This window comes from Leucopleurus acutus (genome assembly GCF_964270905.1).
Source record: "Leucopleurus acutus genome assembly, chromosome: 10".
Taxonomy (NCBI): domain Eukaryota; kingdom Metazoa; phylum Chordata; class Mammalia; order Artiodactyla; family Delphinidae; genus Leucopleurus; species Leucopleurus acutus.
Window position 1 is genome coordinate 21,887,759 of NC_139153.1, and position 16,254 is coordinate 21,904,012.

Sequence of the window (16,254 nt, forward strand, 5' to 3'; positions counted from 1 at the left end):
TGTGTGTGTGCCTTATCAAGCTTTCCTAAGTACATATTGAATACATATGGCTCGGGGATTGCCTGAAGAATGGGATGTGGTAATCATACATAAAAGCTCATTGGATAGTGAAGAGTATTATACATGGACAGTAAGTCAACACAAGACAAAATATGTAGTTAGCAGAAAGTTATAGATAATATTGTGATATTGGTTGTGATAGTGTTGTTGGTTCTCCTAATACAGGTGGGGGACCTTAGGCTGGCACTGCAACGTGCAGAACAAGCAGCTGCCAGAAAAGAGGATTATTTACGTCATGAGATCAGTGAACTCCAGCAGGTACTGTCAGAGTTTCCCTAAACACAAATCTGAGATGCGTTTTTCAAGAAATACAAAATGACTCAGTGGGTAATGTTCTTAGAATTGAGAAGATTTCTCCCATACTTATCATTTGCTGTATTTTTGTGGCTTATGTGAATAAAACCAGAGTGGGCACCTTAAAAATGTATAAGAAAAGCCCTAATTTTGTTCTCTAGAAAATAATTTTATCATGATAGATACGTAATATATTCAGTGTTGTTTTTTCATTTGTAGTGGCCGATTTATTAATTATTATCAGTCTCTGATTACTGTGGGGCAGATGAGCAATGCCTAGTTTTTATGCTACTGCTCTGTTAATTTCAGTCAATGAACATGTACAGGAAAAGGGGGGGAGAATGCCCCTCAGGTTGATCTTTCTGTTTTTATAAATACTTAGAAATATTTGGATGAGGAGGCAACTACTGGGAGGTTTGGATGATACTCTTTATTATCTTAAGGTATTCAAAGGCTGTCTTTATCTTAGAAATGCTCTGTAAAGAAGCACTTATTTAGTTACTCTGTTGCACAACTTAACTGTAACTTAAGGATTGAATAGTTAGAAAATAATTTAATAAAAAATCATTTTATCTTGGAGAAGTAGTTTTTCCCAGAAATCTCTCATAAAGTTTCTTTGCTAGCATTTTTAGTGTTTTTACTGCTGTCAGTAGTAATGACTTAAGAATGTCATGATTCAGAGACTCCAGGAAGCAGAGAATCGAAACCAAGAACTGAGTCAAAGTGTTTCATCAACAACAAGACCGTTGCTTCGACAGATAGAAAATTTGCAAGCAACTCTAGGGTCCCAGACGTCATCATGGGAGAAGTTAGAGAAGAATCTTTCTGATAGACTTGGTAACTGCTTTAGTTCTTAAGCTCAATGTAGAAGCCCTTCCATCTTGTTTTAGAATTAGGGTAATGGTATGAAATTGAAATCCACTTGATCTCATGATTTCATTTTGTGTCTAACTTGTAGATTTTTACCTCTTCTCCTCTTTTACATTTATTTTCTAATACCTTAATTGACTCTTTCAAAACATTCCTTACACGATGTGTCTGGTACTGTCTAAAATACTTCCATGTCATTCTTACATTCATTTTTACAAACTGTTGTGCTCAACTGTTTTCTTGTCCATTGCTAAGTCTGACCTCATTCTAGCTTGTCTGTAGTAGTGTAGGAAGTAGAGATCAGATATGATTCTAGTCAGTGGTAGAATTCCAAGAGCAGAGATAGGTCTAAGTTAGATTAAGGTCAAATTCTAGTAGACAGATGCTGTGGAGTCTTAAGGTTCCATATTTTGCTTCTTTACAGAAATGCTCTAGGTTGCCCTTCTGTGCTGTTAATAAAAAGAAAATTATTCTTTTAAGATACTTATTCAAGCACAGAATATGTACATATTCGATATCCCAGAAGCTAGCAAATGGTGAAAAATTCCTGTGTCCATTCTACGCCTAAAATTAACTGTAATTTGAGAGACATCATGGTGTAGTGATAAAAGCAGACGTGAATGGGTGTCAGGAGACTTGGACTCAGCGTTTTTATGTTTTGTTTTGAATCACCCAGTCAGACAGTCTGGAGCAAGACACTTACCTTCTCTGGACTACACCTGAAAATCATGAGGGGTGAACTAGATTAGTCGCTTTCAAACATTATTCAGTAGATCCCTTGTATGTGTATGTCTTAGGGCTGGCTGTCATGGTGAGGGGGAAGCTTGATAAGTAAGCTGCTGGGCTCCCTCCAGGCTGCTTTAATGAAAGTAGTGCCTCCTTTATCTTTTTTTTTTTTGGCCCTTGTAGCTCCATGTAAGATTTTGTCTGGAAATAGATTTATCTGCTCAAAAAGAAAAATCACTGAACAGATGAACCTTCATATATTGTTTAATTTCTAGGTATTAATTTTAGGTCTATTATTTATCTTGGACCACTTTTTGAGACCCATTTGTTATGAAATATGACATATCTGAAAATGACACCTTCTGAAACAAATATTTATTTAGCAATAAAATGAAAGCAAGAAGCCATTATTTTTGTGGCTTTTAAACTGGAGCCTACACAGCCTCAGGGATATGTAGTATTGTGCTGGAATGTAGGCAGAGCCACAGGACAAACGTACCGTATAATGCTATAAATAAGAGCATAGATACAGTATAGAACAGAATTTATAATGTAAAGTAGAGATATTATTAGGTCTACTTTGGTGGGGAAAAAATATGAAAATTCTTGCCTTTGTTAAATCTCAGAATTTTATCCACTAGTCCTTTTTTTTAAATTGTAATTGTCAATTGAGCTAACTGTAGATTCATATGCAGTTGTAAGAAATGATATAGAATGGTCCCTTGCATGCTTTCCCCAATATCCATATGTTAACACTTTGCAAAACTATAGTAGAATATCACAATCAAGGTATTAACTTTGAAACGACCTTCTGATTTTATTCTGATTTCCCCAGTTTTACTGGTACTTATTTGTGTATATGTATGTATATGTGTCTATGTGTGTATTAAGTTTTATACAAGTTTACCACTTGTGTAGGTTCATGTATCCATCACTACAGTCAAGATATTGAATAGTTCTAACACCACAAAGATCCCTCATTTTGCCCTTTAAAATCATACTTAGCACCCTCATGGCCCTCCCTCCCTGTCTCCAATCCCTGGCAGCCACTAATCCTCCACTTCTAAAATTTTGGAATTTCAAAATGTTATGTAAATGTGGAACTTCCCTTGCAGTCCAGTGGTTAAGACTCCGTGTTTCCATTGCAGGGGGCATGGGTTCGATCCCTGGTTGGGGAACTAAGATCCCACATGCTGCATGGCACTGCCAAAAAAAAAAAAAATTTATGTAAATAGAATTGTATAACATGTGACATTTTGGGGATTGGCTTTTTTTGCTCAGTGTAATTTCTTGGAGATTCATACAAGTTCTTATGTGTATCAATGATTTAGTCTTTATTGCTGAGTGTTTTTCTTTTTTAAAAAAAATAATTTATTTATTTATTTTGGCTGCACCGGGTCTTAGTCGCGGCATGAGGCCTTCTTAGTTGCAGCATGTGGACTTAGTTGTGGCATGCAGACGCTTAGTTGCGGCACGCATGCGGGATCTAGTTCCCCAACTAGGAATCGAATCTGTGCCCCCTGCATTGGGAGCATGGAGTCTTACCCACTGGACTACCAGAGAAGTCCCTGCTGAGTGTTTTTCCATGTATGTAGCACATCTTGTTTAAACATGTACCTGACGAAGGATGTCTGGGCTGGATCTAGACTTTGTATGGATAAAGCTGCTGTGAACATTCATATACAGGTTTTAGTGTGAACTTAAGTTTTCATTTCTCTGGATAAATGCCCAAGTGTGCATTTGCCAGGTTTTATGGGTAGTTGCATGTTTAGTTTTTTAAGAAAATGCCAAATTGTTTTCCAAAGTGGCTGTATCTATGAGAATAATCCAGTTTCTCTACATCCTTGCCAGCATTTTCTTTCAGTGTTGTCCCTATTTTTTCTTTTAGTCATTCAGACAGGTGTGTAGTGATGCCTTATTATGATTTTAATTTGCATTTTCCTCACGAAAGATGGTGAATGTCAGTTTATATGCTTATTTTCCATTTGTACGTCCTCTTCGGTGAAATGTTTATGTCTTTTGCCCATTTTCTAATTGGAATGTTTGTATTTTCACTGGTGAGTTTTGAGACTTCTTTATGTATTCTAGATGCTAGTCTTAGATAACATGGTTTGCATTTATTTCCTCCAAGTCTGTAGCTTGTATTTTCATCTTTTTCACATAGAACAAAAGTTTAAAATTTTGAAGAAGTCCGGTTTATCAGTTTTTCTCGTTATGGCTCATGCTCTTTGTGTCAAACCTAAGAACTCTTTGCCTATCCCTAGATCCTGAAGATTTCTTCTGTTTTTTTTCGAAAAGTTTTATAGTTTGTTTTTTTTTTCAGTTGAAGTATAGTTGACTTAAAATATTATATTAGTTTCCAGGTGTACAACAGTAATTTGACATTTTTATAGATTATACTTCATATAAAGTTATGATAAAATATTGACATATTCCCTGTGCTGTACATTACATCCTTGTAACTTTTCTATTTTATACCTGGTAGTTTGTACCTGTTAATCCCCTTCACCTGTTTCACCCCTCCCCTCATTATATTTCATTTTATAATTAAGTGTATGATCCATTTGAGTTAATTTTCATATGCTGTGTGAAGGTTAGTTTGAGGTTCTTCTTTTTTTTTTTCCTTTGACTATCCAATTGACCCAGCACTATTTGTTGATTCACTACTCTGTTGATACATGACTCCACTTGCAAATTAAAATATTTTGGTGAAAAAAGTGATAAAACACATATAAATTAAGACTTTTTTTGTCTCTCTAGGCAGGCCTGCCTTAGTCAATGAGTACTTACAGTTTTAAGTGTGGCTATTTGCATCATTAAAAGTTTGAAGTCAGAATCTACTTGTTATCTTGGCCTCTTGAATGTACGTATATGTGATTTTTCTTTTTTACCCTACAATCAGGTGAATCCCAGACCTTGTTGGCAGCAGCAGTTGAGAGAGAACGTGCGGCCACAGAAGAACTTCTTGCCAACAAAATTCAAATGTCTTCCGTGGAGTCACAGAATTCTCTCTTAAGACAAGAAAATAGTAGATTTCAGGCCCAGCTAGAATCAGAGAAAAATAGGCTAAGAAAACTAGAGGATGAAAATAATAGGTGAGCATGTTTCTTGAGTGCTATTCTTGGTAGTTTCATGACATTTTAAAGCACTTTAAAAAAATGTGGTGTTGGATTTTAGCTTCATTGCACTGAGAACTGAAAATACATATTTTTAGTGTTTAAAGTCAGAGTCATTAGTAATAGGATATTATACCAAGATAGGACCGGGATTCATTAAACCTTGCATAGACTCTCGAAATTGGGTGGCATGTTCTGAATGTATTTGCATTTTCCAGAGAAAAGATTCATTGCTTTAATTAGATTTTTTAAAGGAGTCTGTTACCACAAAATAGTTTGAAGACCACTCACTGGAGTTGTTTTTATATTACAGGGGTTTAAGCATTGTTCCAATCTTTCTAAATAAATGTCTGGGCTCTTTGGAAACCATAAGCTATAAAATCCATCTATGTGAAGTTATATTAAGGCTGTGATTAGGGGTTTTATCCTGAGTTCTTCCTTGGAATTTTACTTTAAAAAAAAGTAGTCAAGTAAAAATGATTCATGAAGTAACATATATGAACTTTTGCAGACATTTTCATAGACCTCCCTAATAAGCCTTTGTAGAATCTGAACAAATTGTAGAAGAATGGTGGTATTCAAAATTCTCTTTAGAAAAAAAGTCTCTTTTTAAATGAAATCTTAATCCAGAGAACCAATAAATAAGATAACATGAAGTAGTAGTTCAGTTTTTGAGTAAAACCCAAGTCATCTGGAAAATACAGTTGGAAAATAAAGCTGATAATAAAAATGACTACTAAGTATATAACTGGAGTTAATAAAGTAGTGAGTTTTTAATAGTCTGTACTATCATCTTTTTTGTTTTAATTCCCTTTGGCTTAATAGGTACCAGGTTGAATTAGAAAACCTAAAAGGTGAATATGTAAGAACACTTGAAGAGACAAGGAAAGAAAAGGTATTTCGATTAGTGTTCGCTCACCTCTTAGGGCTTCCATTAGAGAATGGTTGGGGATGGTAGCGAACTAATGAGATGACAAGATAAAATGGGTGATGTTTCTGCTTTTGGAACTTGATCTTTAGTAGTAAAACCAATAGGAGTGTATACCTTATGTTCCTAAACTTTGAGATTGACTTATGATGATGACTTAGTATCACAGAAATTATCTAACTGTATCTCTCTCTCCATTAGACACTGTTGAATAGTCAGTTAGAAATGGAGAAAATGAAAGTTGAACAGGAAAGGAAGAAAGCAATTTTCACTCAAGAAGCAATAAAAGAAAAGGTATTAAATTTTGTTTTCTTTTTGATGTAACCAGTTAGTAGCTGTTGTGATTAATCATTATTTGTTTTGTAATTTTAGCTACACTTTATAAATACCATTTCTTATGTCTAAAATCAATAGAGTGATAAATTCTAGTAGTATAATCAGTGTTCTGCTCAGAGTGGGTCCAGAGTAATTTGAGTTTATGCAAAGATATCTGTGATTTCTAGGATTTGAATGACAGAACCTCTTGCCCCTTTTAAAATGAATTTTTGTGGTCTCTCACTGACACTGATGCCACTCATTTGGCCCATAGGCACCTTGGGAGTGAAACTGGTTTGTTCACTTGCTTTCTGGTTAATGAAGGTAATTTTTCTGAAGTGAGTTTCCTGTATTTAAAGGATTGGAGTATACTCGGTAGTAAGCATAATACATTAAAACTACCTATATGTGCATTGATTGAAATTACCTTTTGAATTTATTTGGTTTAAAAAAATACAGTAAAAATAAAGTGGATAAGCCAGAAACTTCATGGTTTGTAAATCTCATTGGTAATCTTATTCTAAAGAATAGGTTTAATTGGTGGTATGTTATATAATATGAAGCAGTTAGTTCATATAATTGTTCCATTAAAAACATTCTCATTCCATTAAAAATAAAACAAATTATGTTGTTATAATATAAATGAGATGATTTAACCAAGTTTGTCTACGCTTTAAATTACTAAATATTGTGCCTTTGATAAGACTTAAGATATCTGTAACATTTTATGAGGAAATTAGAATGAATCTTTGTTGTCATTGATCCTAGAAAACTTTCTTGCTTTTTTATTTATCATTTTACTCTTTAATCTGAACTGAATTTTTTTTTCTTTACACCTTAAGGAACGGAAGCCATTTTCTGTTTCTAGCACTCCCACAATGTCACGCTCAAGTTCGATAAGTGGAGTTGATATGGCAGGGCTACAAACATCTTTTATGTCTCAGGTGATGTTTTATTTCTTACACGTGTTTAGTTCTTAGACTGAATAATGATAAAGAGAATGTACAGATAGCAGTTCGACTCTCACCGTGATCTTGCTATTCTATAGGCAATTTATCTGCATATTTGTAAGGGAGTGCTAATTGCACTGAGGAAATAGAGATGGTTTTCTGCCTTTGAGAAAGTCATAGACATTTTAAAGTAAGAATTGACCAAACCATTTTGTTTGACACCTATGCACAGTCTGTAGTAACTGAATAACTATATATGCTTTCTTTAATTAACACAGGATGAGCTTCATGATCACTCATTTGGACCAATGTCTGTGTCAGCAAATGGAAGCAATCTTTATGATGCTGTAAGGATGGGAGCAGGATCAAGCATTATTGAAAATCTACAGTCTCAGCTAAAGCTAAGGGAAGGAGAAATTACTCATTTACAGGTATTAGAAAAATTAAATGTGCTGTAGAAGTAAATGAAATTTTGAGGCCCAATGAGTAGCACCCTTCATTTCCACCTGCATTCTGAACAAATTGAGAAATAAAATGAAATAGTGACACGTGAAGCCCCAAGTAAATCATATATATTAACGATAAAGGCTGGTGGGAGAAATTAGCCAAGGATGAAAGTTCAGTGGGCCTTCTGAGTGCCAGAATTTGGGAGACTGTCACAGGAAATGCTTGGCTGGAGTAGGCCACCCCATGTGTGACAGCCTGCCATTATAAGACAGAGAGGCATCTAGGAGCATGAGAGCTCCTTGCAGGCAGCTTTTTCCAAACACGAAAAAAGGGAAGTTGCTGAGCTGAGCATAGCCATTTTATTCTTCCCAGATTTTCCGCTTAGGTAAGTTGCTCCAGCTCCCCCTATGAGGAAAGAGTAAAGGTGATGAGAGAGATTAGAACTATAACATCCTAGACATGAAAGGAAACATGGTGAGTGGAGCATCCTCCCATCTTATCTTGCTTTTCAGAAACTTAATGCTGTGACAAATGTTAAAATGTTTTACCTGTTTTCATTGTTAAACTTGATACACTCGAAAGTGGAACTTTCCTCTTCTATTTTTATTATATGATTTTAGTTGAAAATATTACTATATTAAAGAAGATGTCCTTGAATTGGAAGAAAATAGATCAGAATAATCTTATTACCTGTTATGTTTGTGTAGCCCACTGTTATGCTTAAGGGCACAAATGAACTTCTTTGGTAGTTGATGATAGATTCTACCAATATGACCTACATGGTTGGCGGTTTGTTTTTATTTCTCTGGGTTTTTGTAGTAATTTAGCATAACTGAAATATATGCTATTTCCTTAGAGAAAAATGTAGAGTTGCATGTTTCAAACAGATGATTAAATTTTCTTCAGTTCTTTATCTCTCATAGTAAACCCTATAAATGGTATACCTTTGAGGAAAGTTGAAACCGTTTTTGTGCCTCTATTTCCTTTTACCAGGAGCTAGCTTATGGTTATATGTTCACATATCTGTTTCTTAAAAAATAGCACATTAAATATGTTTATATTAGTGGGATTATTAAACAAGATATATTTTGATTTAAATCACTTCCTGGTAATGTTTCTCAGCTAGAAATTGGCAATCTAGAAAAAACTCGCTCCATAATGGCTGAAGAGCTAGTTAAATTAACAAATCAAAATGATGAACTTGAAGAGAAAGTGAAGGAGATACCCAAACTTCGAACTCAGCTAAGAGTAAGTATTCTTCACTCTTATTTTTAGTTTACATAAAATGCATATGTATATGTTAGTGTTTTCTTTGATAATTGAAGAGTATTAATATTTGAGTGAAGAACTTTAAAAATGAATCTTATCTTGCTTGTCACATCACACATTCCGAGTAATGTTCACAATCATGTTTAGTCTCAGCACAGGAAAATAACTAGATTTCATTTGGCCAAGGCTCATTAATAATCCTGAACTTTTGCATGATCTGAGTAGTATTTTATTGAATGATGTTATATGTATCCTCACAATTAGCATATTTGGTATTGGAAGTTGCTCTTAAGCCATATATGAGAATAGATTTTCTTTTGACTTTTCTTGTGGGGTAAATGCCAGGTAATACTTAAACCACAGTGAACCATAGAGACTGAAATTTCATCAAACGTGCTGAAATTACTGGGAGAAAAGACAGATTAAGCTATATATGGGGAGAATTGTAGATTTAGTGAAAAGATATGTTAAGATTAATAGCCATCTGGCTTATTTTGTTTTTTTTATTCTTTTATTCCAACAGACCGAGGTATGAGTTTAATTTTTATGAGAGATGACTATATACTTTTATTTAGATTGTAATGTCTTTACTGGTGGCTCATTTATGATAATATAAATATAATATTAAAGATTTTCTGTAGTTATTTAAAAATTGTAAACAAATATATTTTATAGGATTTGGATCAAAGATACAACACTATTCTGCAGATGTATGGAGAAAAAGCAGAAGAGGCAGAAGAACTTCGATTAGATCTTGAAGATGTAAAAAATATGTATAAGACTCAAATAGATGAGCTTTTAAGACAAAGGCTCAGTTAACTTCTGAAAATTACATTCCCATCGAACTGAATGTAAACATTTAATATCTAAGTACAGATATCCAATAAATTCTTTTATAGAATTAGAAAGTGGAATTTACTGTAGCATTCAAAAATTGAAAAAAATTGTTTTATAGTATATAGTAATATTTCCAGTTAAATTATTTTGTGCAGTATTTGAACTTTATTTTTAAAACTATTCTTTAAAGATTTGTTTTTTACAGTCTTTTTTTTTTTTTTTCCTTGAATAGCACAGAGATTTATTACTTTATCCTCATGTCATTATGGTTAGGGAAGGAGAATGGTGTTATATATTGTAGATATATAACTAATTGTATCTATAATTTATATGTTTTTGTATATATTGAGAACATTTAAAGAGTGATAGTGACATATTGACACTTTGAAATCTTTCACACTTAAATCTTCAGTATGTCTAATTACTATTTATGAAAATGGACATTGTGTTCAAGTAAAAAAATTATTAAACCTGCAGTTATTAAATCTTGAACTAATATTTTTCTTTTGGAAAAAAAACACCTTCTGAAGTTTAAAGGGTAAATAATTTAAACTTTAAAAGTTTTGTGGTCTCAAATTTTATTTCACTCAGATTTCACGATTAAGTCTGTACAAATTTTGGTACCCATTTGGAGAAAGCTATAGCTATTCAAAGTTATCTAGGCATAATTGAATAGTGGAAAAATCTACTTACAGTCATTTTGTGATGGTATCATTAACATTTTAGTAGTTTTGAAGACGTATTGTTTTACTACCCTATAAAATGAATCAAAAGTAATTAAATTACTAATATAATTTTCTTTTTAAAAATTGTTCACATTTTGTAAAGCCATATTTTTGGCACATTAAAAGTATATGTTTGATATTCATAACAAAATAGAGAAATTATAGGAGTTAAATTTGGCATTTTGCAGTTTTCTGTGGTTTATCATTTAATTTTTTTCTTGAACCTTTAAACTGAAAAATAGTGTGAAATAGCTGAAAAAATAACTATGCCTTCCTCTCAGCTGTGTTTTAGACTTGTGAAATATTTTGATACATTTTATTACTGAAAGTCATTTAGCTGCCTTTACTTGAAAGTAGGAACACTCACTTAATTTCTAGTTACATTTTAAACACTAGAACTTTAGCTACAGGTAAGCCATGTTGAAGCTTTTGGAATGCCTTTCAGGGCAATTCAAGTGACCTCATTTTTGTTCTTTTTGCATTCAAGACAGTATTTGTCAGTGAATCTCTGATTTGTAGCATTAATAAATATTCTTTCCATGTGAGCCAAATTCATAAAATTAATTTTCTATATTTTAGTGGTAAAAAGCAGTATAGTAGCTTTCTGTCAGCTTTTTTTTTTCTCCAGGGGCTGACAGAAAATGACAAGACTGATAGCAATAAGAAATGTACAGAATTAGAAAATACAGGAAACTTAAGTTGCAAATTCTGTCAAGTGTTTGAAACTAGAAGTTTAGGAATTATGAAATTGTTCTTTTAATATATCCATTAGTGAGGAAAAAACCCCAAAAACCCTTCAGTTGTGGAGAAAAGATTGAAATAAAATTCCTTTACCTTTCAATTTTATAATATTATACATTCTCTTTTCTTAATCCATATTAACATTAATAAAATCAAGTTAAAATTTTAAAGTGTTCTCAGTTTATTTAAGATAAACAGCTATTTAATATTTAAGTCTTGGGCTGTATATTACCGTATATTGTTCTTTATCCACAAATTAATAGCTGATGTTCATACAGACCTTATTTTATTATACACTTAGATTTCTCAATACATTTGTAAGTTGAGAAGGTGTACTGAATTGCTTTCTTGAAAACCTCCACTAAGTGGCAGAATACCTATTGAATATTGGTTGCTGTATTTTAATGTTTGTCATTAAAACTTACCTTTCCATATTCTAGAAAATATTTATATTTTAATAAAGAAAATAGATTGCAGTCAGATGTTTCCATTCTTGAAAGAAAATAGGTAATATAAATGATAACAATGTCAAGAATATAAACAAAGAATAGGGGTGTGAACATTGTTGTTTCATATATAGACAACTAAGCACAGACTGTGGGCATCCTTCTAATTCTTGGGAAGCTGAATTGAGAGTACCATTTCTTTCTTTTTCTTTACCTCTTTTTTGAGAACTTCCACTTGTACAGTGTTTAACATATGGGGATGTATCAAATGTATCTATACTTTGATTTAAGATATTCTAAATATGGATAATTTCTAACCTAGGAAAACATGTGGTTTAAGTAAGTGAAAAGAAAAGTTCAGGAAAATTTTTTTCTTGTAATCCTTCATTTGGCATTTGATTTATTAATTGAAAGTTTTATTTAAATGCTTATTAAAGGATGTGATTTATAATATATAGAAAATAGCCACAAGAAAAAATAGAAAATTACTATAAATATCTTATCTTGTTCTACCACTCTTTGTCTAGTATGTATACATGTATGTTCTAATGTATAATTTTTCATTTTCATTTAAAAATCTAATGTCCCCAATTCTATTCAGTTTTAAACTATTACAACTTTAACTTCATATTTTGTAAAGGGCTAAAGGTATGATTTAAATGACAGATGGATATAATATTTTAATCCTAAATGAAAGATAATGTAAATAATAAGCATGGATCTGATTTGAATAAAGATTTTAAAATAGTAATAATGTATTTCATTTTTAACATAATTTAGAGTGGTCAGTACCAATGAGTGAAGATAGTCTTCTTTTATGTAGATAGATATAACTTTGGAATTCTTATTTTAAGAAAATAAGGATAAGCCCAAAGTTTTATGAGTTATATTACTAAGTGTTTTATTAGAATTAAATATAGTTTTTCTAATGAAGACGTGTTTTTGGAAAATATAATTCTAAGAATTTACTTCTTGTAACTGGTGTAATTACTGTAACGATGATTTATGTCTTTTTAGAGTCTTAAACAGTATCAAGATATTCTTCTAAAAGTCATGAAACATTTCTATATTCAAATAATAACAGATAAAATAAGTTATCCTCTATTCATAAGTTACCTTGAGTTCATATTGCTTGTACTGTTGACCTCTGCAACTTTGATCCTTTAAAGTCCTTTCAAGCTATTGCCTTTACACATACCCATTTAACTTTTAGCAAATCAAGACCCTTTAAGAAGATAGAGTAAAAATTAAATGTATCTTTCTTCTTAATACTTAAATACTTTAAAAAAAAAAAAAACAACAAACAAAACCTCACAATGCTTCAGTAATCCACAATTGTGATACAGAGAATTTACTCTTAGTGCTGTCCAGAATTTATTCCCCATATTGACCTACTGCCAAGTAAGGTAAATTTCATTTTCAGTCCTCAAATAATACTAAGCAAGGGCTCGTGGGAGGTTTTTCTGTTTGCTTAACATTAAACTCTCTTCTTTGACAGGTAGTGATGGGCAGAGCGTGGTGGATAGAGGTGTTCCTTTCAGTTTTAGACAATGCCATGCCCATTTGTCTCTTTTGAAATGACAATTTTTACAAAACATATTAAAAAAAAATCTGTGGTCATAGGTGATAATAGGAAACAGTGCTTACTTTGCTATTGTTAAGCAGTTCACTTATATGGGATCATAATCACTCATCCACTGTTCTGAAATCTAGAAATCTCTGAAAACCAAATGTTTCTTTAATAAGCTTGTTGTCAAATCTGCTTTGGTAGTAAAGCCTGACCTTCACTGACATGAGGCTATTACGGGCTTTATCTCACTTAGTGTGAGTATTCATTCATTTTGCTGCATTTTGTGTGAGAGTATGGGGTGCTGATCCAGGACACAATGAGGGTGTTAGGTAGTAAGATGGTGTGCATACCCTGTTCTGTTAAAAAAAAATCAGGAACATATACGGTACCAAGGATTTTGGAAAAGGGATTGTATACCTGCACTTTATCTTCAAATAAGCTTTTTAAAGTGGATACCATTACCATCTCCATTTTCAGAATGAAGAAAGGTTAAGTAATTGCTCAAGGTCATATGGCAAATAAGTGGCAAAGTTGAGACTAATTTGTGCAGTTTGGCTCCAGAGTCCATGCTCTGAACCATTAACTATACAATGCTGTTTCTCTTACTGCTCTTTTGTAAAACCATGAGCATATAGATCAACTGTAGCATAAGATAAAATTTAGTCAAAATTTGCTTGCTTAAAATTTTAATACCTTTGATTTATGGTTTAAGAAGTTGGATATATCAGAGAACCAATAAGCTATATTCTGCCGATACTTCAGCATTTTGCTGACACTGTGAGCTATCCAAAATGCCAATGTGTGAGTGGCAAACTTACAACCCATTTAGCAAACTTGTATGCAATGTAAAAATTATGATTATTCAAAATTTCAAAGTTATATAAAAGAGACAGCAGATAATGAAAGCCATATACTTACGTTTACTTTTTAACAGCATTCAATTTATGGCCCATTTTGTCTCATTTATACTTCACGTGTGTTCCTCTCAACCCATACTGACTATTTTGAAGCAAATTTCAGACATAGGACTTGATTATTATATTTAAGTCTGAAATGTTTCTGTAAAAAGTAACTTTACCTCATCAACTATTTGGTTACTTGCATCATAATTCATATAGGAAAGACAGGATAAATCTGCTTCATTCTTTTCCTTTATTTACCAGTTCTTACAATTAAAGTTGTTTCCTTTCTGTCATCCAAGATGAACAGCAAGGTTTTTGGCTTGTGTATTTGATCGATTAGTTGGATCTTTTTGAATTTAATATTTAAATATGTTTGTGCTTCAATCCATTACAGTTACCCTATTGATGCTTCAAATTATTCTATCTTTGGCCAGAGGGAACCTTCTCAAACTGGTTTCTGAGTCCTTTTGGCATGACCCTCATAGCCTTTGATTGCTTCCTCCTGTAAAACCTTTCAGGTTCTTCTAGTACATTTCCTGCCCCATATCTAAGATCATTTTTCTATGTATACCCCAAATTAATCCATTTTTCTATGGAGCCCATGTTCCTTAAATGGGAAAGTGTGTAACGAGATCACAGTCTGGGCACAAGGGGTGCTTCTTGCTACATGGTTGGTTGTTTCTAAATCTTTTCAACGGATGATGAAGGGCAGATTTGGGGTTTTTTTTTTTTAATTTATTTATTTTTGGCTGCGTTGGGTCTTCGTTGCTGCGCGTGGGCTTTCTCTAGTTGCGGCTGGTGGGGGCTACATTTCGTTGCGGTGCGGGGGCTTCTCATTGCGGTGGCTTCTCTTGTTGCGGAGCACGGGCTCTAGGCTCCCGGGCTCTAGAGCGCAACGCTCAGTATTTGTGGAGCACGGGCTTAGTTGCTCTGCGGCATGTGGGATCTTCCCGGAGCAGGGCTCAAACTCGTGTCCTCTGCGATGGCAGGCGGATTCTTAACCGCTGCGCCATCAGGGAAGTCCCTAGTTTTAGTTTATAATGTAAAATATTTACATGATTCTAAAGTCACAAGTATATAATGTATATTCAGAGAACTTATCTTCTTTGTCCCCTTTACCTATATTCCCTCCTTCCCCCATAGGTAATCATTTTAATGTTGTTATTCTATTTGTAAATAACAATTTATATACATAAATATATACATATATATTCCCTTTCCTCAATAAATGATAGCATATTGCACATTCTTCTTCTACTGTGCTTTTTCCACTCAATAATATATCCTGCAGTGCATAGTGATATTTCTCAATCCTCTTTTACGCCTGCGTAGCTCTACATTGTGTGAATATACCATAGTTTATTCATCAGTCTCCTGTTAATAGACGTTTGAGTTTATTGTTTAAAACTAAATTTTAACATTAATATTTTGGGAGGGAAATTCTGTGTTAAGAATGGCTGTTACAGTGCGATAGAACACAACCTCATGTTCTTAAAGCCCCATCACATTTTGTCTCCCCTGAGCCAGAATGACCACAACTTAATATTTAGCCATTTAAAATAGCACCATGTGCACCTCCCAACAGTTGGATTGGTTTGTCTGCTCTTGCAATGAGACTAACATATTTTTAGAAGCCTTTCTCATATATTGTTCTCATGCGTTCTTTAAAAAAATCTATGTATTTTTCCCTATATCTTTATCACATATCACTCAGGGGCAGGCCAGCTTGTTTATTCATTTTGAATCAACTAAGAGGAAAGCTATATTTCCTGTATGTGACAAAATAGATTGATGGCAAGTAAGCTGAGAAAGCACTTTTTAAAGTTGCTCTGCTTATTGGTAAGGGGTGGCAAAGTACGAAATAATAGAACAGTACTTCCTTTAGAGGCAGAGTCTTTTACATGAAGAGTAAACGAGTTAATACTGTACAGTGCTTTAGAATAATCCTTGGCACATATCAAGTACCGTGTGTTTTTGCATTGCTGTTATTTGAAAGAAAACATCCAGATAATGTTACTCATTTAGCAAGTTACTAATGGAACTTGTTCTCATAACGGT

At 33.2% G+C, this 16,254-nt stretch overlaps 1 protein-coding gene across 1 annotated transcript in view; it reads left to right on the plus strand.

Annotated features, from left to right (window-relative positions):
* TMF1 (TATA element modulatory factor 1) overlaps positions 1-12,332 on the plus strand; it is a 29,811-nt gene extending 17,479 nt beyond the window's left edge. Inside the window, exons 9-17 of the mRNA XM_082848190.1 lie at positions 226-318; positions 1,035-1,191; positions 4,853-5,045; positions 5,892-5,961; positions 6,196-6,288; positions 7,152-7,253; positions 7,538-7,690; positions 8,829-8,954; positions 9,651-12,332. Coding sequence (XP_082704316.1) covers positions 226-318; positions 1,035-1,191; positions 4,853-5,045; positions 5,892-5,961; positions 6,196-6,288; positions 7,152-7,253; positions 7,538-7,690; positions 8,829-8,954; positions 9,651-9,794 — 1,131 coding nt within the window. The 3' untranslated portion in view covers positions 9,795-12,332. The remainder of the gene's footprint in view (positions 1-225; positions 319-1,034; positions 1,192-4,852; positions 5,046-5,891; positions 5,962-6,195; positions 6,289-7,151; positions 7,254-7,537; positions 7,691-8,828; positions 8,955-9,650) is intronic.
* The last annotated feature ends 3,922 nt before the right edge of the window (positions 12,333-16,254 follow it).